The 26,523-nt window shown below is 43.4% G+C and overlaps 2 protein-coding genes across 9 annotated transcripts in view; one reads left to right on the top strand and one right to left on the bottom strand.

Annotated features, from left to right (window-relative positions):
* UBE2K (ubiquitin conjugating enzyme E2 K) overlaps positions 1–8,575 on the bottom strand; it is a 37,948-nt gene extending 29,373 nt beyond the window's left edge. The window contains exon 1 of the mRNA XM_080590817.1: positions 8,440–8,575. Coding sequence (XP_080446943.1) covers positions 8,440–8,502 — 63 coding nt within the window. The 5' untranslated portion in view covers positions 8,503–8,575. The remainder of the gene's footprint in view (positions 1–8,439) is intronic.
* Positions 8,492–26,523, top strand: part of SMIM14 (small integral membrane protein 14) — a gene marked incomplete at its 5' end in the record, with an annotated part of 53,134 nt that continues 35,102 nt past the window's right edge. For 2 of the 8 annotated variants that reach the window (XR_013950783.1, XR_013950784.1), the window contains 3 exons: positions 8,492–8,673; positions 9,372–9,452; positions 12,596–13,063. Coding sequence is in view for 1 of the 8 variants with exons in the window: in XM_080590812.1 (XP_080446938.1) it covers positions 8,492–8,673; positions 9,177–9,255; positions 9,372–9,452 (342 nt within the window). Of the gene's footprint in view, positions 8,674–9,176; positions 9,256–9,371; positions 9,453–12,595; positions 13,064–22,898; positions 23,075–23,358; positions 23,590–26,523 lie in introns of those variants that run through there. The other 6 variants (XR_013950782.1, XR_013950785.1, XR_013950786.1 and 3 more) reach the window with 6 other exon arrangements.

Here is a 26,523-nt window from a genome sequence, read left to right on the forward strand (position 1 = left end):
GCATGTCCTTCATTTTTCACGCACAGTTCTGGTTTTGATGCAAAACAACTGAAAAACCCTACAGTTAAAAGTATGCTTTAATAAACAGTTTGAATCACACTCTGAATTAGTCACTCTATAAACACACAACACCATTTGAGGCAGATTCTGCAGTCAGTTCTCTAAGTCTGCCCTGCTTAGGTTGCTAGTAATTCTACATACAAAGGAATCACAGGATTCAGCTCATTTTAAATCGATTATGCTAATGCACTCAGTCCCAGAGCCTGAAGACGTGGAAATAGCTCTGAACAGTTTTTCCATGCTAGCTTCCCATATGGACACCCTTATTCCAAAGTGAAAGGGCTTACTCAAATGCCATGAAGGCTCCAAGAGTTTCCAGAAAGGAAGCAAATATAACACAGCTACTGTGATTTCCACTTGTATACGCTACTTTATTTCATAATAGCCTCCACTACTTAAGTTTTTGCTGTATTGAGATGTGTTTAAAAGTACTTTCTCAGTTCATTTCCAGCTAAAAATAATACATTTGTGTCTCTCGTTCTGGGTCTTGATTTGACTTGAACTACAATGCTTACCTAAGTAAAATCCATTTGTTTGTTTTCTCCCCATAAATCATTGCACAAACCCATTTCAGAATCTGAAGGCATGTTACCTTAAACCTCAATTTTCCAAAGCAACTAGAATTACACAATCATTAGTCATTTTTTTCCCTAATGAACTATTGGTCCTACTGGCTAGTAATGAAGAGAGATGATGAAATAACAGATAGAAATTAGTTTCCTATGTGTCTCGTGACAACAGACAGAAGTAGGCATGATAGTCCCTATCACCCTTCCAACAGAAGAACGATGTACAGTGTGAGCTCAGCCGTCTCAGACATGAGCATAGCCAAACTGGAGTTATGCAGCGCGACTGACTGAGTTTTCTGGTGTCAGAAGTAGGACTGAATGAAGCTTCTTCTGTAGCCAAAGATATTCACATCTCTCTCCTGTGTGGACACTGATGACTAGAGGAACAATCCACAGGCTTAATACAATTCTGTTAAAACACGGTAACAGACACAGATCTAGTCCTCAAACAAGGTTACTTTTGCTGCTCACAGAGGTACTTTGTTTATTATCTGGATAACCACTTTTTGATATACTTCCGACAAGCAGATTGAGGTGCTCCCAATTCAAATGTTACAAGTATTAACACTCATAGTTCTTCATATGATATGGGTATCACATGAATATCATATGGATATCATATGAAGGGGAAAAGCTTAAGTTAGTAGTGCAAAGGTGGACTACGTCCCTAGAGAATACCATTTCTCTAAATTCAGTCTTTGTGATAAAAGAACTAAATTGCTTATTTTCTTCATCTAAATTGCAAGGTTTTACCTAGTCTGTCAGATACAGACGGCCTGTGTATTAACTATAAAGTTTAACCGAAAGCATTTTCTCAATTTAATACCATCGATAGTGTAATTGTAATAGTGTAATTCATTTTTACTAGTGTAAAAATGAAGCAGTGACAACAATCCTTGTTAGATCATGAAAACAAGCTAGAAACCACTTAACAGGTAAGTAACTTAAGAACTACACTGAGTATTGCACTAATTCAACAAGTTTAATGCAAGTGAAAGACTATTAGGCAACTCGAGATTGGACTGTAAACCGTTATTTTCTTGCAGTTTTGTAGTTATACAAACTTACTATGATAAAATATTAAATTTCTTTAAGTTTCAGACTGAGTAAAGTGAACTAACCTTCGAACTCGTACACTTCTTTCCTATTAAAGCCAAACGCCTGAAAACAAGCACAGAAGAATGAATGGGAGACTGGGAAGGTTAAAGGACGGGCTAGTTTCTGCTGTCCTTAGGCCCACACAGAGTTGTGCTCGGAAGGAACCATCTGGCAGCTGCAGCCTAACCCCTAATCCTAAACTGACTAACCCAGTCCTGTAACCAATGACCTGCTGTCTTTCCTCAGGTTTTTAAGAGATTAAAAGAGGCAACCAAATGAACCTGACTTTAATGGAAACCAAGTTTTTCCTGCTTTCCATTAACTCCCAGTATCTTTGGGATTCTGCCAACCAATATAGACCGTTCACTAGAAACCTGGACTCAGCTGGATACATATTAACAAGAAAAATGCCATTAACTGAACACAGGAACAAGCAGTAGATCTTGCCTTCCCTGCACAAATATTCCCATTACCAATGCTTGGCCAACTCACTGGTCTGGTCAAATGATCACTAGTATGCATTAAGTATTCTGAATCATAAATTTACATAGTGTTTTTCATAATGCTAGCATTAATTAGTAACTACATCATACTTATTTTAAAAGCACAGGTATAAAAATATACGTAAACCAATAGTTCAGAAAGATCACCTTAGAAGTGAGAATAGTAAGCACTTTCCTTAAAACACCCTAGTAAATGCATTTTGTTTTCAGCAAACTACTCCTTAGCTACCAAGAACAGGTGACTTATGGACCGGCTCCTTCAAAGGCAGAGATGCACAGATCCGTTCCGAGTTACTTTGTCTAAAGGACATGGTTTACTGAGACGACTTGACAGGTCAGTCTGATGGTCGGACTTGATCTTGCAGGTCCTTTCCAAACTAGATGATTCTACGATTTTCTAGTACAAACTGGAAGACCTAACCAAACACACCACAGTGGAATAAGAAAACCAAAAGGTGCACAGTAATGGCATTTCAGTATCCTTTTAGGTAACTTCTGATTATAAGAAACAGCTCTAAACCTTGTCTTGCCTATGATCACAGGCAGAGTTTGAAATACAGAGTAGACAGTTCCTTCCAGCAACGTACAAAGGACACCACAACAGCTATTTTAAAGTTAAGATCCTCACATTTCAGAGAAACGCAGCTTAAAGAGGCATTATGAATCTCATATCCCTTCCGCCTTCATGATTCCAACCCAAGACTCATTCAACCCAAAAACCATGACAGCTTTGCATCCACCAGAAAAAAAAAACAAACTTCTAACTTGAAGACAAAGAAGATTCATTATTGCCTTACAATAGTGGAAGCTTCTGTAGACAAAAACTCTACTTAAGAGTTCTTCAGTTTGTTTACAGGGAAAATGTTTTGCCAGGTGTGGTGACACAGTTGTAGCCTCCGTGTTACTTTCTTCCACAAACAGGAAAAAAACCACCAATAATTAAAGAAGACTGTATATATCATACTAGCGACATAGAAGCATGTAGGAAGAGGTATTTGGAGGGTATCTAGTCCCACGCCTCCTGCTCAAAGTGGGTCCAACAAGAGCAGCATGAGATAGAGAATTTGACTACTTGAGTTTTGAGTATCTCCAAGGATAGAGATTTCACAGCCTCTCTGGCCAGTCTGGTTCAATGTTTGGCTACTGTCATGGTAATTTTTTTTCAGTGTCCAGTCAGAATTCATCATGCTCCAGCTTTTTTTGTCTGTTGCTTCTCATCCTGTCCCTGTGCACTCCTGAAATTAGTCTGATTCTTCTCCAGAGGCAGGTACTTGTGGAGGGCAGGAAGACATCCTTTTAACCACTTCTCTCAAACTCTCCTCACGTGTTCCAGCCCTCTAATCCTCCTTATGGTGTTCTGCTGGGTGCACTCCAATAAATCAATGTCTTTCCTATACAGGAAAACCTGGAATTGGACACAGTACTCCACATATAGTCTCAGAAATGCAGGTTAAAAGCAAGGAACCACCTCCCTCAACCCTCTCACTAACACAACCCAGTATGCAGTTGGCCTTCTTTGCCGTAAGGGCACAGCTGAAACATGTTCAACTTGATGCCCACTAGGGCACAGAGGTCTTTTTTCTGCTAACCTGCTTTGCCTCATCAGTCCCCAGTCTGTACCTACTGATGCATGGTGCCATCTCCTCCCAGATGCGGGGCTTGGTACTTAACTGTTTGACTCCACATGGTTCAGCTCATGGGTTCCTGCGCACAGCAGACCGTGCTCCAGTGCGTTGATGCCTCCCTCCTGCCCTATTTGGTAACACACAAGTTTTCTGAGATGCTGAACAGACGTTGGTACCAACACACTGACTTTGGTTTAAAAGTTCTCATTTTTAAACATTTTTTAAATTAACTCGGCCTGCTCTAGCTCTACTCACAGACAGACCAGCTGCGTTCACTAAACCTCGACTGACCTCCACAGACCATTCTTATGAATCAAAGCTTAGACACGTAGATGAGCAGAAAATTGACATTGTTTAAACATTGTTGTTGATTCAAAGCCATAACAGAAGGCATTTCATTCCTTTATATCTGCGTTGGTTCTACATAACAAATAGGAAGGGAAAAAAATCCACTCTTTCCACCAGGCCTTTCTAATGACACCGAAGCACACTTACTAGTAAAAAGCACATTTACTAGTGAAAGCCTCCATTTTAGTGAAGTCGCTTTCTAGCGCCTAAAACTGCTTATATACGAACAAAGTAATGAAGTTTTTTCAAGCCCCAGCTCATGGCTTTTCCAAATAGCAAGAAAGTTTCACCGATGCCATTTAGCACCTCATGATTTGACAGGATCACCAGCTAAGAGCAAACACCAGAGCTACTCGCTAGAGCTCTCCCTCCAGGCCGAGGAAGGGGCACGGCCTGGCACGCTACCTTTCCCTTCTCCCTCTCTCCTGTAGGGCACAAACAGGTAGCAGACTCCAGAACAGACACTGCATCCCCAAGAAGGAAGTGGGTCACTAAATTTTTGCCATCGAGCCACTGTTTCCACGTGAAAGCTCTTTTGGATTCCAGTGAGTTACAAATTTTAACTGCTCCTTCACGTATCTGCTCGTGCAGATATTCATATTCCGTAACTGCTGTTGAGTTTAATTTATTCTCAGCCCTATCTGGGTTTACCTCCCATGCAGATAAGCCCATGCCTTCTGATACACACGAGAGGCACATTTTGTGGTAGAGACACCAACAACTCTCTCCTTGCTAGAAGGAAGCTGTGTTTACCAGCGTGCTACCTTCGGTACCAGAGTAGTGGTTTTGTTACCTAGAGTAGCCTTTGACTTACAGGTGACAAGAGAACTCCTTACATTTCTACACGAAAAAGAAGTTTGAACCCTTCATTGTTAGCATAACACCATTCCTTTAAAGCGCTGCACGTGATGCTTATTAGAATATGAAAAAAATTCACATTAACATGCCTGATGAACTACTACCACTTCTCAGCGTCAGTCTTTAAATGACCACAAGATCTTTCAGTGTTTCTAGTAATTAAGTGCCAGGTTCTTCCTCTCTTAAGACAGCTGCTTATAAACAGAAAGAAGGTAAGAGTTTGGCTACCCACTGCAGCATTCCAGTAACTTTATTCTGAAATAATAATGACCTCCACCAAAGCCATCATCTGCTTATCAAAAAGGAAGATGAAAAAAAAACTGGGCTACTCTCCCTCCAGCAATGTTTGGTTTCTCCATCATGCTGCAGCCTCATACTTTTATGTTTTGCTACTTTAGTTTCATTTAGCCTAACCCATGAAACCAACGAGATAAATTAATGAAATGTCAGAACAAGAAAAGAGAAAGTTGAGCAACTGATGCCTTGCCTAGGCTAGGATTTGAAGTATTGTGTGAATTAACGTACTGCTTACTTATTTTAAGTTTTAATATAAGCATAGTACAGTAAATTATCACATTTAACTTGTCAAGTTACTACCTAGACTAACAGCTTCATCTTTGTTAAAAATTCAGCACCTCACCTACCTCAGAATTTTAAAACTTTTTCTACACGCAAAAGGGTATGGAGCACTCCTGACAAAGAAATTGTTAGCTTTACCTACTTAATTCAAATATTTGAAAAGATGCAAAGCTACGAGGATCTCTGCTAAATGCACAATATCCCATTCCTTAACTTAAGGCCTGAGAACTTATAATAAAATTAGAAAAAAAAACAAAGCAAGCAGAAAAAAATGCTTCTGCTGCTCTAGTGTGTAAAGATGTTAAATGCTGTCACCCCTCCCCAAAATTTCCCTTCTCTTACCTGTAAACCAGACTAAGACAAGTCTAAAAATTGTTTTAATGATTTCCCAGAAATACCATTTATATCACAAAAACAGCGAGCACTAAGTGTATTTATTCATATAAATAACACACTTTATCTACAGCAAGGATAAACACACTTTTCAGAACTCCTTCTGCACCGATATTTAGAAGTGAAATTTGGTGCTCCCAATACACACTTCAATTGCAGAAGAAATAATTACCATCCAACTTCTCCTTTTTAAAGATTTCTGGTTCTACCACCCTATTTCAGTCCCCAGATGAGTGCTGGAAGACAGAGAGCAAACTCCCTCTGTATTCTTTCCAAGTGTGCCCACCCCCTCCCCTGGGCATTTGTGCTCTTACTGCATCTGCAGAGAAACAGAGGGGCTGCTCCTTCATGTTCAGGTGTAGCTCAAAGCATCAAATCAAGAATAATTTGAGAGTAGATAATGTGAGCCACTTTGCCTTCATAGAGAAGCTTAAACTTCTAAGTAACAAATTTAGCACCACCATTTGTGATTTTTTTTTTAAAAGGAGCAAGGTTTAAGTTAATACACAAATTATGCAGAAGAAAACATTTGTTTTCCTCTTTGATTTGCATACTTAGTTATATCTCCCTATTCATTATCTCATTCCAGGTATTTTCATGCTTAGTGGTACTACTGACACCACAGTTTGATTGCCTTTGAACGTACAAACATTCACAATAAAATTCTGTTGTTTAAACTTTTAAGCATCGATGAATGCCCAAATTCCATATTCAAGATACAGGCAGTATATATCCTGTAACCAGCAATTCTATATATCCACTACTATACCAACATAACACTCATATGCAGCTTGCTAGTGGCAGGGAAATACCAAACTCTCATGTTTTAATTTTAAAACTTCGTAATTTATTTCATAACTTATTATTGGGGTCTTATTTGTGGGAAGTTTTGCTCAGTTTAAATAATACTATGAAACGGTCTTTATTTCCAGCCTTCTATGCTGAGTTCGTCACTGCATAGACTGAAACAGGAATGGAGAAAAAACGTGCTTCACTGGATCCAACCTCTCGAGTAAGAAAATTTGGCATGGATTCCCCTTCCCCACCTGAACTGGAGAACGTTTTTTTTTTGTTTGTTTTCCCTGCATCAAGCAAAGGGAAGGCATCTTAAAGCTGTTGTACAGCACTTTCAAATAAAGTCTTCTTTGTTCCCACAATATGAGCTGTTATATGGGGTACCAGGTCTAGTCTTTGTAGCTTTGGTATGAAGATACCCACCTAGAAATTTCTCTTAGCTAACGGGCAATCCTGTAGTCAGTGTGCAAGAACTTGGTGACAACAGCCTGGGCTCTAAAGGCAGCTGTAAAACAAGGCCCTTACGTTTTTCTAGGGGCTAGTTCAAGCTGCATAGCAACAATACTGTTAGCACTCTAGATTTTAAAGCACATCACCTACTGCTACCCTAAACGCGTTTTCCTTAAACCATCACTATCTTCAGAAACATATCCTCTCAGCTTGTGCTCTGTGAATGTGTCCAGATTTCTAAAACACCAGCAGCAGGAGTTACAGGCTCACATTAACATTTCACAAGCATCTAACCTGCAACATCATCCCAAGTAGGATGACAATGACGACACAACTATTAAATCCTATCTGGCTGACGTCCGCCAACTCAGCCCCAGACACAGCAGAAGCTGTACTGATGCAACACTGCTAGAGCTGCCGTGTATGGCCCCAAACAGCTCCAAAACTTCTCTGATGCCCCCTGAAAGCAGCCAGCTTGTCTTACCGACCACCACACGCCCCTCAGGTACACACCATTCCAGAAACATTCTGCTGAGCAAGACAGGAAGGCTAGGTAGCAAGACAGAAACGAGTGAGGTTTTAAAATCCATCCACCTGAAGGTGAGAACCTACACTGGGGTAATGGAAGTTCTGCATTGAAGCACCCTACATAAAGGGGGATTTACCTGCAAGAAACGCAAAAGGATAATGTAAAAGACACGCTGCCCGGCCTCAGCCCTGCGGGGCGAGCTGGAGGGAGCTGTGAGGTGTTACCTCCCCCTGCCCCAGCCCCAGCACCCCCCGGCCCACCCCGAGCCGCCTCTCCCCGGCGGGCAGGGCCTCGGCTGCGGGGGCGAGGGCCGGGGGCGGCGGGGCAGGCCCAGCAGCGGCCGCCCCTCTCCGGGGGCTTTCCCCACACCTTCCCGTTCCCCCCCCTCCGCCCCCGGGAGGAAGGGCCCGGCGGGTGCCGTCTCCCCGGGCCTCGCCCTTCCCCTCCCCGGGGCCGCGGGCCGGGCCCACCCCCGGCGGCGGGGAGGAGGAGGTGGGGCCGGGGGGGACCGGCGGGGCCGCCGCCGCCGCCGCCTCCCCCCCGCAGCCGGGGGAGGAGGAGGAGGAGGAGGGTGGCGGCGGCGGTCCGTAAGGGGGGGGGGGGGGGGGGGGACAACGGGGAGAGGCTCTGACCTCCTCGCTCTTCAGCACCTCCTTGAACTCCCGCTTGATCCTCTGCACCGCGATGTTGGCCATCTCCGCAGCGGGCACCCCTCCACCGCCGCCACCGAGCCGGGCCCAGCGAGCTCCGCCGCCGCCGCCGCTCCCGCTGGATAACTCCCGGCCCCACCAAAATGGCGGCGGCGCCGAGCATGCGCGCTGCGGAGCCCGGCTCCGCCGCCGCCGCCGCTCAGGAGGGGCCGCCGGGTGAGCGGAGCCGAGCCCGGCCCGCACCGGGGGGCGTCGAGGCCCCGGCCGCCTCCCGGGGGGTTCCTCCGCCGAGGGGAGGCTGCTGTCGCTTCCCTCCCCGCAAGTCCTGAGGGTGCGCCCCGGGTAGGCGGCTGCCTGCCGCTCGCCCTGTCACGGAGCGGGCTGGGCAGCGAGGAGCCCGCCCGCCGCAGGCATCGGGGCCTCCCCGGCGGTGCGGGGAAGGGGGGCCCCGAGGCGAAAAGCAGCGGCCCCCGGGGGGGACAAGGTGGCAGGGAGCGGCCTGAGGTGTCCCCGAGCAAACCCCTGGCTGCCAAGCCTCCTGGTCCAGTCCCCGAGCAAAACCCAGCAGAGAGGGCTCATCCCATGCCCTGAGAATCTGTTTGACCTGTCCATACAGCAGGTCCCATCTATTTTTCCCCCATATAAATAAATAAATAAATAAAAATTGAAAAAAATTCTCGCTTGAAAAAGCCACAGTACCCATCGTCTCTCTCTCCCAGCCCAGCTCCTCGCCTTGGGTGCGCTGATGTCTCCTCACACACGGGGGGAACCCATGGGCCACAGCAGGCCCCAGAGCAGGTTACGGGGAGGCAGCACAAGTAACTCTTTTTATGGATTCTGCTACAAGATTTTAAAAGCAGATTAAAAGGTGAACATGTCGGTCCTGTCTAATGGACTGTTATATTTTATTGCAGAACCAAACGCTGCAAGCCACAGATGTTGCTCTGTCTGGAAAACAGGAACAGGATACCAATAACCATCCCTGCCAGTCTAAGGTGTGCAAAATATGGTATGGTACCGAGCAGCGTAGATAGATTTTCAGAAGGGAACGTGAGATTGCATTTACAGCTTGTTTATTCAGGAGCTAGAGGCCTTTCAAGACACTGAGGTCTATAGAAAGATTCTGTAGTGCCTGCTCTTTCTATACAGTGCAGGACAATATACAGCATAGACATTTGTCTCAACAAAGTCCATTTCCATTCTCTTAGAACAGATTGTAGTGGCTTCCAATTGGGATTGTCTGCCTCTAGTCTGGCTGTCATCTTTAAGTGCTATCTGTTTATCTCCATTAGTATATGTAGCATTTTGACCATTACATACACATTAAAGAAAGTATGGGCTGAACAGATTAAAAAAAAATAATCTGGCAGCTATAATACAGATGTATATTGTTATTTTTCTGTGTGTATTTACTTTTCCCTAGTGGTTTGACTGGAAAAAGCCCATTTTCCTGCTACAGTGTTGTACCATGTGCATCTGTTCACCAAATTAGCTCTTCTTCAGATCAAAGCTTGTTTTTAACACAATATACAATGCAGTCTCTCAGCTGAGGTTTTTCAGAATCTTTCTGAGAAGGACAATTTTGCAGTAGGCCTTATTTCTTTTTAATGACTTCCAGTGTGATCTTGGGCCTTCATCTTCAGAGTAATTTAGACATACAGGTCCTGATGATGTGCTTAAGTTCCTCTTGAGGAGGTAGGCCATGATTTCTCTGTGCCTTAGGTTCTCACATGTAAGGTAAGGGTAATAAGCTACGCAGAGCTTTTGGATGAAAGTTTGGTTTATGGTGTGCTGAGCTCCTATGGACAAAAAATAAAAGGGCAGTACATAAAATCTGCAGGTTAAATGCCTCGTGTCTTTTCAGACAGCTCATAGTAGTAAAAAAGCTGAGCTTTTAATATTCAGATTTTGCTCAGAATGGAGTGGAAAACATGACCTGTATCAAGTGTCAGAATCCTTTGTGTTCCTGTGAGTGTGTTTGTATGTTATAGGTAGTAAACATCCAGTAACAGCCACAGTAAAGGGCAGTGATTTTGCCTGGTTTGTATCTAGGTTCATTCCCATGTGCTCATTTGGATTACAAATGTCAGAGTCTGTTACTGCAAAAAGCAAATCAAATTAATACGAATTACCATATCTCTTTTCCTTACTATAACCCACTCCTTTACTTTGTCCTTAAATAGGCATTTTTTCTTATCTTGCAACTGTTTCATATTCACCATATACTTTTCCAGCTCCCCTTTTCAGTTGTCCTTTTTCTTTTAATTTTTTTTGGTAAAAAATAGAGAATATAAAAGGTTGGTTTTTTTTGTTTTTTTTTTTAGGGGTGGTGGTGGTGTAGAAAGGAGTAGTGGCAAGGTCTGCCAGCATTAAAATATTGCATAAAATCAATACTCTGTAGTCAGCATACTGGGGTTATTGTCATATACCCCCTTTAGGTATGAATGTAGAATACCATAGAATACTATATTCTATGTAGAATACTGCAGTTTACTAATTTGCAGAAGAGTCTACAGGGTTTTAGGCCACAACAGGACTGTAGACTAGAAGTCTTCAAACAGTATTTTTTATTTGTTTTTTTAAATGCTTGGAAAGAAAACAATGCTTAGAAAAAATGAGAGCATACTCAGCTTCTTTGCATAATTTCAGTGACTTCCATGTCTGACTTCATTATACATTTTATAGTATGTCGACAATACAAATCTACGTGTATCCTCTGAATTAAGTTCTCATTAGTCTTTTACCCTTAGAAAAACCCACATACAAAAGACTGCAGTCCTTTGAACATAGCTCACTTTTTGCAATGTGAAATTTTGTAGTATATCTCAGTTCAGAAGATTGTTCTTTCATTAATCCCATCATCAATTTAGCCTTATAGCAAACAGTTCTTTCAATAGCAGCTTTCACAAACTAGCTGCAGTGGTCTATACTTTTGCCTGTGGTCTTGGTCATAAATAATAAGACTGGGAGGTACGGTTCTGAGTATCCACGCGTTTAGTGTGTTCGGCATATTGCTTTGAAATAGTTCTGGAAGTAGGGGGAAATATGGTGTATTAAATGAAGTTGTAACTATACAATATTATTGCGGGAGGAAAGTTTATAGGATCAGTGCCTATAAACTGAGGTCAGCGATTTAAGACATCAGCCCAGTCTCAGCAGGAAAAGGCTGCTGTTGCCAATGCTGGGATAACCAAACGTGCTAAACAATATATCATTTCCCACTTAACATGGGAGATGTTATCCATCCCACAACCTATATGCCAGAAACAGTTCCCCACGTTTTCATGGAAAAGTGGCTCTTTCTCACGCACAGATTGTGTGGGCATGCTGGACTTGCTGCAAATACAGAACAACCAGCATGTGCATGGCTCATCTGTCTGAGACTATGGATTCCCCTCAACCCCAGCATACTGCCTGAGGACTCCAAGATGCTTATGTCAGCACTGGGTGATTAAATTGCTTCTCTTCAAGTTACAGTTCTTGGTGATCTCTTTCTCATTTCCATATTTTGCATATTTTATTCAGTTCATGTCAGTAGTATGTTTTTCTGTTAGAATTACTCAAGAGAATTTGGAATTATTGTGGTTGTTCCCCGTGATAAGAAGAAGAAAATACAATTTCTGAATCTGTAACTTTTCAGCATGCAACATATTTTTACTTCTCTTGCTCTTTTCCATCTTGCATAACAAGACTTCAGTCCTTGCCCCCCCATCTTGGCCTCTTTAGTTTAGAAAAATCAGAAATGTCAAGTTTGGTCTTCTCTCATTGTTGCTGGAGGATTTCTTACCGGAGGAGAGAGCTGTCTCAAGAGATTTGTGTGGTGATTTCAAACACTTTAGGAAGAGGGACTGAAATTGTAACATATTTTGTATTCTTACTTCACTGTAACATATTTTGTATTCTTATTTGACTTATCTTCAAGAGGCATCTATGAAAGGATTAACCTTACAGGTTGTGTTAGTATTAGATGGTATTCACTTTGCAGTTAAATGCTCATAAGCTCATTTATAATATGCTTTATTAAGAAATCAGCAACAAATTGAAGCACGGAATATTGATAAAAATAAGCCAGTTTAAAATTTAGCTCTTGTTTTACACCAAATTTACACCCACAAATTTACACTCTCGGTTATTCCAGCTTGCATAGAGGTCTGCATGCCAGAAGCCGTTTTATTTACCTGCATGGCATCTTGCTCATTACAGAGACTATGAAAACAGATTTATCCCGCGCATTTATTGCCTGTCACGTTGTGTTCCTGTTGTGGCAGCGTCCGGGTGACTCAGCTCATTCCGAAGATGAGCTTTATCATAAAAATAACCAACTGGTTGTGCGAGTTGACCGAGTTCTTCAGTCGTCATCTCAACTTTCCTGTTCCTCCTATCCGTGTCCACGTCCGGTTTTGTGGCCAGGTGTAACAGTGCCCTCTCCTGGGTGGAACTGGGCGGATTTTCTTGCTCGCCTGAGACAGATCCCGCTGTTGGGGAGCTCTTTGCCTTGCAGAGAGCTCATGGCACTGCTGCTGTATAAAAATGGTCGTCTAATCTTTCCTGTAAAGGTGTTCAGGAAGGACTTGGAGGAGTTCTGCAGTCGGGAATGCCTGAAACGGTAGGACAGAAATTGGTGTTCCCAGTGGAGAGATGCTGCATTCAGTCACGATTCGCTCTCTCTAAAGTTGTGGTTTTCATGTCATTAGCAGCTTGAATATATCTTCTTAAAATCCAGTAAGTGCGCTAGCTAAAGATCAGATTTATCTGAAGTCACTTGGTTTGAAAACATATGATGCCACTTGCTTGACTTAGTGGAGTTAGATCAGAAATTAATATAGCTATTGATTTTACATCAATCTATGGCTTAAACAACACTTAGCAAAATTTCCATGAAATGATGCCTGCCCAGAACGTTTTGGTAGTTTAATAGTAATACCCTGTTTTTCTTCGCTTGATAAGGATTTTCATTAGAAATTGATGTTATGCCCTGGACTTTTCATTAATTTGGTGGCAAAGCAATATCTTCTAAATTAATATTTTATCTGAACCTGATATTTTTGGTAGGAAAACTGAGATACAAACAGCCCCCTTTTAAGTCTGTCAGCATTTTTATTTTTTTTTTTAAACTTACGCTTTGTGGAGGAGTCATTTTCAACTGGTAATATATACACCTTGGGTCCCAGAAGCTGTTTCTTGTGGGTTCATGAAAGGCAAAAAAAAAAAAAAAAAAAAAAAAAGCAAACAAACAAAAAAAACAAACAAAACAACCAACCAACCAAAAAAAAAGTAAAAAAAAAAACAGGTTTGGCTATGACAGACTTCTTGTAATTCTGTGGGAGGACCCAGTTTTCTTAATGTTCTTAATGAGCGGACATCTGCCTTGAAAAATTTGGCCTCAGAAGACTGACAAATCTATCAGAGGGAACTAAAAGCATTTCTTATAAGGAAAAAATTGTGAAGCTGTATTCTTTTCTTCCTATTACAAAAAATAAGCTAGCAATCCTTTTGAGGATCCTTTCAAAATGAAAGCAAGTTGGGAGTACAAAAATAGATTTCACAACCTATTATTATTAGTTTTATGAGTATCAGAGTTATAAGGGAAGAGAGGATTTGGCAAATAATATAAATGATATAGTTACCACACTGCTTTGCTGGTATATTTTTTTCCACTTAGAAACATTTTCTACTCTGACTGAAGTATTTGTACTAGTTTAAGCATTTTGCATTACCATCTAATAATGTAATAACTTACAGTACATTATCAAATCTGTGTAACTTTATTTAATAGAATATGGCAGTCTTCTTTTCATAGATAGATACAAAAGGGACTTAAGAGCTGCCTTAAAAGGGCAGCTGGACAGCTTTTCCTGGACAACTGGACATCATCTTCTCCTCTGTCCTTAGTATTTCTGACTGAATAACAATCCCTGCTATTTTAATGACCATAGGGACTCAAATCAGATTGAGACTGATGCACAGAAAACCTCAATTTCATAAATGTCATCAGGGCTGAAGCATATACAACCTTGAAGCTAGAAGCTTAAATTTGTTGTTCGGCGCAGTAGTAGCAAGAGAAGTAGCTAAATGCAGTGAGAAAGTGAGAGAGAAGATTAAAATGGCACTGATATTGTGGAGTGATTGCTTGGGGGTGGAGTTAGGGTATCTCATTAGGACAAATTAATTTAGAGTTAGAACTGGAGCAGCATTTATTGTGAAGCATTAATTGAATGAATATGGGAATCCAGAATAAATAAAAAATAAAAACGCTTTCTGTTAGAGTGAAAGTGAATGCAGTAACAGCCTAATTGCACAGCACTGGTAGTAGACTATGGTCATTAACTGCCAAAATATTTTCATGTTCCTGAAAGTGTAGAAAAGCTATCTGCTGGAAAGGTTTTTGTGCTCAAATTGCTCCAACTGACCACGTGTAGATCAGATTGGGGTCCACAGGGTGCTTCCGACTGGCTTCCTCCCTTTTCTTTTGAGGAGACAGGCAACACTTACTCGGGTATTTTATGTTAGAAACTGTTCTGCTACATCACCACTGTGTCTGCTTGGGAGAATGGGATGTGACTGGACACCTCTTGCTCTTCACAAAAATCTATGTGATCTGAGACACAGAGCCATCAATGCAGGCAATAAGGGATGTGCAAATAGGGATCAAGCTCCTGCAGGCAATAGCTACACATTACACCTGGTCCCTACTCCAAAAAGCTTTCCAGTTATAAGAGATTATAGATTAACGACGTATGAACAACCACAGTATGTGAAACATATATGCAATAAAATAAGAAATCTTCTAGAGGAAGTGAGAACCACAGAGAAGATATTTTCCAGAGCATTTTGCATCATCAGTTGTTATGAATCCTTTCAATCTGTTTTGTAGCACACAAGATTTCTTAGGCATCCTGAAAAGAGGAAAATATCATTCCTTTTAATAAAAAAGAAATCTAGAGCTCTTGTATTCAGCTGTTATTGCTTGATCTAGCAATTTTGGGATTCTGAGGCTTTTTGAAGATTCTAACTAGAATTTGAACGTATTTCTAATGAGAGCCATCTTGCTAAACTACAGTATGATCTGTCATGATGGTCACCAAATCCACAACTGATGGAAGTCTTTTGGAACTGTCTAGAATAAAAATTTACAAGCTAGTGAAGTTTGTCAGAGATCATCCCAAAAGAGCTCATCCATGACAGATGGGTAATTTATCATGTTGTATTGCTGTTGATACCATCCTAAAGTATCTGCTAGAACAATTTTGTATTAGGAAAAGAAACTTTTCTATTGATCTCACTACAGTAGAATACTAATTTAGCTAAATCATTAAGTCTAAATCACTACTCACTGTTTAGACCACAGTCATGGGAAAAGTTAATTGAACGGCATTTGTAGTCATATAAACCAGTAACTACCAATTCAAGAATACAAATTAAGACAAACTGATTTTGTTGTTTTCCTAATCTAATTGTCTCCAGTCTGGCTACGGGGCTAGCAAGGAAATGGGATCTGGCAAGTTATTAGAGGAAGAAATGGAGGATAAAGTCAGGTTAAACAAACAAGATTCAAATGGTGTATGGTTAGTGTATCAGCTCATGTGCAATGTCCCTGAACAGAGCAGAAGCAGGCAATTTTTCTGGTCTTTGGATCTCTGTCAGGTACATAATGTTTCACAGGACAGCATCGAGAAGATCCCTGCTGCTCTGTGTGCCTTTGTTTTCAGCAGTAGTGCTTGCCTTTGTTTCTGGAAGATCCAGTTTGGGTATGAGGAGCTTGTCTTGTGCATTTTCTCAAATGAGGGGTAGCAATTATAGCAGTTTCAGTGAGGTGTAACCCATCTCATAAAATTCCATTACAGCTTTCCCATCTTCCTGACAGAGTGCAAAAAGATTGCATGGTAAATTGGAAATTGGCACCTTTTAAAAGGCAGTATTCTAGACTGTATTTTTCTTTCCCCAATTAGAGGTTAGTCATGCTGGGAGAAATTCAGTCATGCTGGATGATTGTCTTTCAGGATTTTGCAGCTCCCAGCTCCTAGTCCTAAGAATGTTGTGGTTGGTGTTACGCCGTTGGTCCCTTCCCTAATCATACAGCAGGCATAAAACGTGTGAACCCCAAATAGTCTGTGTCTGCACTGTCTTCCTGCACAGCTATTTCTGGGTGTCTTGGTATCCCTGTATTTTTGTGTCATCCATCTTAAAGAATTTTATTCCCACTGAAATTATGGTGGAAGTGCTCTCATGAGATCATCTAGTTCAACTCCCTTGCTGAAGCAGGACCAGCTAGAGCACGTTGCCCAGGAACATGTTTGGTTGGATTTTGAATATCTCTAAGGACAGAGATGCCACAACCTTTCCAGGCAACCTGTTGTAATGTTCAACCAGAATCAGAGTAAAGCAGTGTTTTCTTATGTTCAGCTGGAATTTCATGCGTTTCAGTTTGTGCCCGTTGCTCTTGCCCTGACACTGTGTGCTGCTAAGAGTCTAGCTCCCTCAGTTGTTTCTGGCACCAGCTTCAAATCCTTTTCATCTTTTTTTCAGTAATTACCTCCAGTTTTAGAGGCAACATCTGTGTCCAATTTAGACCTCAGTAGCTTAACACAAAGGTAACAACGAGAACCCATTTCAACATTGGAAATGTAAATTCACGCTGTTAACATTGAAATGTTTTCCCTTAATTTATGCAACATTTTTGCAAAATTTGCTAAGTGTGAAGTATGAGCTGAATACTACAGATTTTTTTTTTGTTCCTGACCCGATAGCGTTATCAATTCTGTAAATTCTAATTATCTTTTATATGCTAAACCACTTTTAGGGTTTACAGCTCCTGTTCAATAGGTTTGACATAACTTACTGCAGCAAACATCCAGCTGTGCCATAACCACGTCCTCAAAGAGCAAAAGTGCACCAGCTAAAACCATCGCATTAAGTTCACACAGATCTTGGCAAGCTGAGAAAGGAGTTATTCCTCGTTTTTGTCAATACTCACCTACTAAGATCCAAGATGAAAAGCGTGGTTGAATGTGCTGTAGAAACCAAAGTATCACTTACCACGATAATAGATCGGGTTCTCTTCCAACAATTTGATTTATTCCTTCTGGAGTCCATACAGAGGTGCAGCCATCTCTGTGTGACAAAATACTGACAGGCAGAGTTATGCCTTTTGATACACTTCCTCAGTGATGTATGAAATGTCGTCCCTCTTTGTTCTTGGGAGATAATACCTTTTTTAATGGATGGTTACTCTTAAATTTCAATTGTATACTGAGTGCTTATTACCAATTGCAAAACTACACATATCCATTTCAGATCAGAATAATTCCCAAATCCTGACCAGAAAGGTTTGACTCCTTGCTGCTTCTTAGTCAGATAGTCAAGTGTTCCAAAAAATCCTTTGGGGCCCTGTTTTCCTTTCCTTTTCTCACGTTTTCTTCTGCACTAACATTCATCAAAAACCTACTGGGTTGCGTTTTGTGCCTGTGGCTCATCTATCGGATACGGCTTCTTCTATTAGACGTTCACCTGGAAAATGAGCAGGGATTCATTTTTATTTCAAGTCTGTAAGAACTGTAACAGTTGAGGGCTCTGACTCATATTCAGAGGCAGATTCAGACAGAATGGCGAAATGGCTCTGAACATAGAGAGAGGGTGACATGATATGTGTTTTTCCCGAGTGGCAGCAGTTTTCAGACAAATATAGCGACGTTAGCTGCTGGTAAGTTTATGGCTGCAGATAATTTATGGCTGTGAACTACAGTGGCTCAAGAAGCAGTTCACACTGCTTCTCATCTTTTCTTTGCAAGAAAGCTACCACGACTGTGCAGCTGCTATTATGGTTTCTGCCCCAGAGGAAAAACAATTTGTTAAGGTTATGCTAGTGTTGGTTCACTTAGACCGCATTTTTAGAGGGGATTTCCCAAAGTATTTGCAAAATATGTTCCTGACACTGATTGCATAATTATCAATCACAATGAAATTCAGTGGACCTTTGTCTCATTAACTTGCATTGTTAGTGAGTACTGTTCTTATTTTCCAGATCCAAGTTTCAGCCTAGTTCAGATGAGTGTTGTCATTAAAAATTCAGTGGATCAGGTCTTAATCTTTCGTTCTTAAATATTTTTTTGCCAGCCTGATCTTGTAACTAACATTCTAGTTAACTGTAAAATAATCCTTGTCTCCTCAGTCTCAGAGTTCCTTCCTCCATTTCCTGGCTTGGAAAACGTCACTGGCCAGCTGTAATCTGGCAGCATTATAGCAATCCTTTGTGATCGTTTCCCCTGACTGATGGCTGACATCTCAAAGTCTGTGTTGGTGTGTCGATGCTTCTAGAGCACAAAAGCCCTCCTCTGAAAGCTTCAGTGGGGTTTCTTCCTTCCACCCAGCCATATTTTCTTCTGTGAGTCTTGACAGCTTAGGTTATGGTCGGATGTTCATTAAGCTTGTATCTGTACATTGAGAAAATCCAGCAGTATAAATTTGTTTCAGTTGGGATTACATGACTAAATTTCAGTTACATTAACCTAAGCACACAATACGGTCTTTGTGCCAGCTAATTCGCAGTCTTGCTGCCTAGTATCCCGGGGTGCTTTGCAATTCTCCAGTGCTTTGTGCGATGCCATCCCAGCTGAATTCTAGGAATGTCTGTGAGCAACTTTTCTAAGGACTTGGATTCTTTTTCCAAAATTAGATGCCTCCTTCTAATTGAAAGTGTTGCTAAAAAGACATGTCACTGCCAAAAGGCAACTCATACCTTGCTACTACTGCAAGGGTACGTTATAGTCTTTTTTTCTTCCACTTCTTGGATGCCGTTTTCAGACCATGCTTCAGACATCTTCCAAGTGGCTTTTCAGTATCAAAATTTGCAGTACATTTTTTTTTTCAGATTCCTTCTGGGAATAGCATTATCTAGTCATTATGGACTGCATACAGGGAAAGAGGGAGCAGACAGGAAAGGAGTTTCGTTAAGAGGACTTGCCCCATTTCTAGGTCAGATCATGCATGAATTGCAGCTGAAGAATTTCCGTTCCACAAAGTGTCTCGATGGGAGCGATACAATGCCTAGTGGCACAAGTCAGGCAGCAAAGAGGAGAAGGACATCAGCAGAAGGAGAACTTCAGAATGGCAAAAGTAATAAGGTTTTGGATATCTGTAGCAAGGTCATGCATTATTTGGCAGGTTAGCTCACCAGCATGACTCCTGCTTTTCCATTGCCTGTTAGGGTAAAAAAGTTGAAAGCTAGCACCAGGAGTTGGAATGTGACATCTGCCTGCTGCTTTACAGAGTGCCCAATCCACACGACTTTCATGTGACAGTTGTAGAGAATGTCACAGTAAGTTTTGCTCAGCTCCCACCCTCCTCTGTTGTACAGGGTTATGGGTGGAAGGAACATTACCATCTTCTGCCCTTCAAGCAGAGTTTTCATATTCTAGCTTGGCAGTGGGCAGTACAATCCTTTCTAGTGTGCCAAAATCAATGGATTTACTATTCTGTCCTTGTTGCTAGCTGATCTTGCATGCATCTCATGCCTTTGTTCGTAAAGTCATTACCAGTAGCCCAAGTCATCACTGTTTTCATCCTAGTTTGCCTGCCAGAAGGGAGAATTCATGGAGTGAGTCTGAACACAGCCTCCATATCAGGATCTCGTTTTATTGCTGTGTCGTGCACTAAATTTGTGAGTGTAAGGGGAGCAGATGGCTGAAGCTTGGGAGTGGGAAGCTGAGATAGAATCAGTGCCTGCTATGGCTTGTTCATTTGCCCGTGGGAACCAGGAGGGCCAAATTCTGAGGGATGCTCTGGCAGAGTGCTTTATGCAAAATACCTAGCTGCTTTCTGCCTGTATATGTACTTGCTGATTTGAAAGCAATAAGCTGAAGTTTTCCTTGCTCCTGCCCTCTACTATCTGTAGCTCCTATCGCCTGTCCCTCTCCCCTGGCAGTTCATATTCTGAAGTTTCTTTCCACAAGGATCACTCTTTCAACAATCCATGCTTCATTGGGGTCATCAGGTTTCTAGCTCTCCAAGCATGCCAGTGGAAACATACATGTTGAACAGAGAAAACTAATGAGATTTTGCTGTCAAAGAGGCAGTGCAAATAATGCAGAATGCAATACTGAAAAGGTCAGCTTTTTCCTGAGCCCAGTAACGTAAAATTGTTCACAGATATGTAGAACTTTGCAGTGACAACATGAGGGGAAGAAACAAGATTAAGGAGAGAGGAGCTGTTTGTTGCGTGCTGGCATGTCACCCAGCATGCTGCCCAACTGGCCAGACACTGCTGCATGCATATCTTATCTAGGGACAACTTCAAGAGATTACACTGTGATGTGAGTTCCTGGATGGGGTGATGTGAGAAATGAGTGAGAAAGATGTGATACAATGAGTTTCGAGGAGGCTGCATTTGAGTCAAAGAGAGAAAGTCATCACAGCTGTAGCTGTAAGTGCTATCGTTCCATGCTGCTTTCTTGTAGATTGCTCAGTCTTCATCCCCATCAGCTCCTGCCTCTCCTTTGCAGACCCTTTGCAAGTTCATGTTTTTTCAGACGAGGCATCTGAGCCTGTCTAGCTCATTTAGTCTATCCCTTCCAATTTTAGGATTGTACAAATTGTTTGCCAAGAATCAGTCACTCTGAGACTCTCTTCCCAATTCCAGCAGTTTCCCCAAGTGTGCTTGTCAGCCGTTTAGCAACAACAGACTGCTTGGCTTTACCCACAGGCAAGAAAATAGAAGTGTTCAGTGTTCATGCCTTAGCTTGACTGGAGGAACCTTCCTCTCCACTACTGATGAGTTGCCATTGCTCTCCTCTCTTATTTGAGCCAGGACTAGTATGCTAAGTTGTTTCTGGTTTGTGGATTTCAGGATCTCACCTCCATTTTCTAGAACAGTGACTAGCCCTAGGTACTTGGTACGGAGGGGTAGACAGATAGGCAAGGCTGCTTAATGGTGTTGGGAAACCATCTCTGCTTGCTTCTGGGATGGCTCGTTCCCTGGTAAAGGCTTAGGATGACAGCTGAGGGAGAGGTGCGAGCAAAGATGCAGCTACAGTTGATCATTCTGCTTATGACCACCCTCTGACACTGTGCAGGAAACCATTAACACAGATAACTTAACACTGTCCTGTGTTGGGCCAGGACAACCAAAATATACTTCAAGCCAGAGAAAGCCCAGCCAAGTGTACCTCGATGCAGCTGGTGTTCATGGTTTCTGTTGCACTCTAATTTCCTGGGACTGGCTGTCAAGAAACCTGTTCTTCCAGGAAATATTGTAGGGATGTCATTTTGTATTCCCAAATTAGAGATCTATTTTAGCATCCTTGGTGCCTTACCAGAGGTTCAGTTCCCTGGAACGAGGAAGAGAAGACAACATAGGCTCTCTGCACTTGAGATTTTTTGTGTGATGGCCTGGCTTTGTGTCTGTGCTTCTGTTCACTTTTCAGTATTGCCACTGTTTAGTCTGGCACTGAGACGAGAGAAAGGGCTGACACATGGGTAGGGAGAGGAAAGATCCACGACAAGTCAGGACTGTGGGACATGGCTAGCTGCCTCCCAGGAAGTGGGCCGTTATGCCCAGGGCCAGCCCTGCAATGGGAGTGGGCAGTTAGGCTAACCACGTTGTAGGGACAACATGGCTTTGCACACCAAAAGCTACTGGAGGGGCAAGACTGCCAACTGGCAATGCGCCGGAGACTTGGCAGAGTAATGAAGGCTTGACACGCAAAGCGTTGAAAAAAACGCTCAGATGAAAACAAATGGCAACCCTATAGCCATGAAAGAAGGTCTGAAAGCCCAGTGATGGCGGAAAAGAGGGATGAGAACAGCCAGGGTTGTCCCCGTGTGGGCCGTATCAGACCGTAGGAGGCACTCGTGCTATGAGGTATTGACTTGTGGGAGCCCGCAACTCCCATCCCGCCTGCCTTTCTCGCTGCAATTCAGCAGCATCCATGTTTTCTGGCTTGAAGGATGTAATCCAGCCTTGAAAAAACTGGAGGACCAGATTTTCTTTCCTGCGTAATCCCCGGTGCCTCATGGCATGGTGTCACTGTGCCCAGGACAGGACTTGGCCCCATCCTCCTGCATGGCACCTGGCTGACCTGAGAAGCCACCACCTGAAGTTTTCCATCCTAACTTCATTCCCCGCCTTCTAAACGCGTTGTTTCAAGAGAGGCTTTTATTGCTGAGGGGATTCGGGGCCAGGAGCTCCTGGCGGAGCGCTGGCCGACGAACCGCACCACCCAGCCCCTCACGCCTCAGCTCGAGGCGCGGGGAGCAGCCAGGGGACCGGCCGTATCCCACACACCGGCGGGGCTCGTCCCCCTGCCCGCACCCCCCCGGGGGCTTCATTTTGGGGCCGTTCCTTCGTTTTAGGGCCGTTCCCGGGAACTCCCCCCTCCCTCCCGAGACGGCTGGGCCCGGCCGGGCCCGCTGCGGGGCGGGAGCGAGGGGCGGGAGCGGCGCGGCACCGCCCCGGCCCCGGCCCCGCCGCCGCCGCCGCCGGGAGCCGGCAGATCCGGGTCTCGTGGTGCGGGCTGACGTGGGAGCCGGCCCGGAGCAGCGGGGCCGAGCCCGGCCGCCCCAGCCCTCGTCAGCCTCCTCTTCCTCCTCCTCCTCCTCCTCCTCACACGGCGGCCGGAGCACGGTGAGCCCGCCCCCCGCGTCCCCCCGCTGTGCCGAGCCGCCCGGGCCGCGGCCCCGCTGCTCCCCCGGCGGCCCGGGGCAGTGCCCGCAGGGAGGCCGGGGCCGCGCCGCCTCTGGGTTTGGGGGTGGCCGGGGATCGTCCCCGGTCCTCTTTGGGGTTTTAGTGCCTTTTGGTAGAGGGTCTCGGCGCGCGGAAGGGTTTTGGTTTGCGCTCCGCGAAGAAGTGACACGCTGACAGCTGGGCTGTGCGCGCAGGCTGGAGGGGGAGTTGGACTTGTCTTGTAGGGCACAGAGCCTCCAGGAAAGGGACGGCGTCACGCTACCGCTGACACCTTACAAATAGGATCCCAGACGGGAATTCCTCACCTGTGTGCCCCCAGGTGTGCCGGGCAGGGGGCTGCTGGCTGCGGAGACCCCAGTACAAGCCGTAGCCATCCCTCCGTAGGCGCCACCAGCTCTGGGTCCCCAGACACCCAGCCCTGGCAGCTCGAGGCCCCAGCCGAGCTCCTCGCTGAGGTGAGCCCCGTGCGTGACCTACCTCGGAAACTTTTCGTCCCGGCAGACACCTGTTTCTCCGCTCCGTCTCCAGGATCGTCTTTGGGTTATAGATTTATTGCTACAGGGAGTGTGTCTGTTACGTGCTGGTAAACATCCTTGTGTACACGCGTAGATAAGTCTTGAAAACTCATCTCCAGCGTTTAAACATAAGGACATTTTATTTTTTTTATAGCATATTATGTTAATGTTATTATTGTGCCCAGTGGGGAAGGTGCATGGCCGCAGTGAGCTTTAGCAGGTTGCTTCTAAGAAGTCTTTCATGTTTAGCTCTTCGACTGCTGTTGACCTTTACTCATTTATGTTACTTTCAAAAGCAGGCATCAGCTGAAAAAAAATGACAACAAAACAAGAAAAAAAATCTTCCGATTTCTTTCTGCATGCAGCAACAGAGAGTAAAGTCCCTGATAATTCCATCTCATTCTTCGTATTCGTATGACTTGTCCAGATAAAAGAAATCAAGCTGTTGTTGTTGATTATAGATTTTTGCTTTTAAAAAGTGACCCTGTCACTGACAGCGTGGCTCGAAACGGTAGAAGCAATTGGTAGAGAAAAGTGATTGTAACGGTTAGCAGCACGGTCGCTGGCTCAGTCCTGAGCACCTTTTCTTCCCCTGCTGCTGAGGTAGGTGAGTGCGAGCTCTTTTTGGTTCTGTTGCCACTTTTTTTGTAAAATGAGATGTACTTTTCTCGCCCAACTCCAGAGTAGCATGGAATTCTGTGTTTTAAGTGGTTTAAGATCATCTTGTATAAGGTGCTGAAGAAGGGTGGAGGGCTTACTGGGTGTATGTTGTTGGTCATTGCACAAGACACTGGGGCACGTGCCTCTCTGGCAAGCGGGGAAGTCCCTGACCCGCTCAGGGCCATGAGGGTCCGCTTCCGAACGGAGATTGTAGTGGGAGCCATTCTGTTGTCCTGGTCGGATTATATTTTAGCCTAGCTGGCTATAGAAATAAATATTATGAGCATGGTTCTGTGGGGGGTTTCGTACGCCGTGCTTCTGGTGGTGGTTTTGCAGTACCTTACCAAAACCACAAGTCTGGTCCATTAAGTGCAAACTGCACAGCCTGCTTACCTGGGCTGCATCCTGCAGTCTGTGTTCTTCCTTTGTCCTAAAGGAAAAATGAGAAAAATACACCTGTTGTTAAAGAAGTAGTCTACATACAAACAATTTAAAAATGCTTTGTAGTTTTAATTGTTTTGTTACTGTCCTGTCTGCTTTCAAAAGCTTGATATTTGGTTTTAGGGAAAGTTAGTTTCTAACTGACTTCTTGTTTCATTATGAACTTCTCATTTTCTGCTTTTATATATTTATACTTCAGAATTAGTGATGCGTGAGTATTATTTGCATAACAGATGTGTAATAAAACAAACCCTGTGTTCGTGTTTCAGAATTTTCCCTCCTAGATATTTTAGGTATTTGACATATACCCTTAAAGGCCACATTTTGTCTCTGCTAAGTTCGTTATAGCAGAAAGGGACCTAATATCAAGAGTCTACGCAGAAATTCAAGCCAGCGCAATGGAAGTAGCAAGATCTTCTTTCTATTCTTTAGAAGTGCATATGAGTGGAAGTGTATGGTGCCCTGACAATACCAAGTATCACTTTCGTACGCTGTGTGCTTTGAACATTCAGGTTTCTTTTCACAACAGATATAGAAATATTTTGGCAGATGCAGTTATAGATAGAAAAATTGATGTCATCTGCCCATATTCTGCTTGGGAAGCAAATTAGAGAGCCCGTGAGCGTACTCATATATACTGTCACACTTGATGTTAAGCATGCTTTCTGTTCTAACTTCCTAGATTCAATTTATTAATACATACAGAACTATACAGTTGCTAATGAGGCACCTGGTGCTGCAAGATGCTGAGTACTTGGGAGATCCAGGTGCTCCCAAGTCCCTCTCAGCGCAGTGGAAGCTGAGAAAATCTTGTGAAGTTATACCACAGAGCCAAATCTTGCAGCGCTTCATCACGTTAAGAAAGAAAAGAAGGAAGAAAAAAAATATATATGATTTTCCCAGAATAGCTCCTTCAGCTTGCAGGCCTTGACTCACCAACAGCGAGCTTCCCAGGTTCCCAAGGAACCCTGATTTGAAGAAAGCCTCAACTCCTCATTAGGTAGGAATGCACCCAGGCGTATGAGAAGGATCAGTCTGTGTTAGCGTTATTTCTGCTGGACTTCAGTAGCGATACGACGGAGGACAACGGTCCTATCCTCCCCTTTCCATCGTGGTACCTCTCCTGTGGTATTGGTGGGGGCAGGAGGAAGCTCTCTGACAGTGACCGATGGGGCTTTTCGTGAAAGGTCTGAAGGGGGGCAGGGAGCAGCCCCTGGCATGATTGAGTGGTTGTACATTTGCATGGTTGTTAATTGAGCAAATATGCTTCAGAGGCTTAAGTCAAAGAGTCTAGCTGGTATTTTTAGAGATAACAGAACAAATTAGTCCCATTTGGGTGGGAACAGACAGAGTTACACTTGATAAAAGTTTTCCTCATTAAGATTAGTTCTGATTCTTCAGCAGCTTTGCATGCATTAAGACCCGTGGCTTTCTGGGGCTAAATATAGTTTCATTTTACTTTATAAAACTGATAGACAAATGTCAGATCCAAAGCACTGAGCTAGGGAAGAAAAGATTCTATCAAAAGGAACAGAAAAGCTGTACAAAAATGCAGCTCCAGCCATTAATACAATATAAGCATTTGCAATGCTTTATTTGTCAAATCTTTGCCAAATGCAGACCTGGCGTAACAGAGTTTTGGTTGTCTTTTGTTCACGTAGTCATATGTACATGTTCATGTATGTCTTGCTGGTTAATCGTAAAAGCTTTATTTTTAGCAAGGCAATATTTTTAGAGAATCTGATAAAACATTATATGCCAATTTTCATATAT

The sequence above is a fragment of the Anser brachyrhynchus genome (assembly GCF_964034855.1).
Source record: "Anser brachyrhynchus genome assembly, chromosome: 4".
Classification (NCBI taxonomy): domain Eukaryota; kingdom Metazoa; phylum Chordata; class Aves; order Anseriformes; family Anatidae; genus Anser; species Anser brachyrhynchus.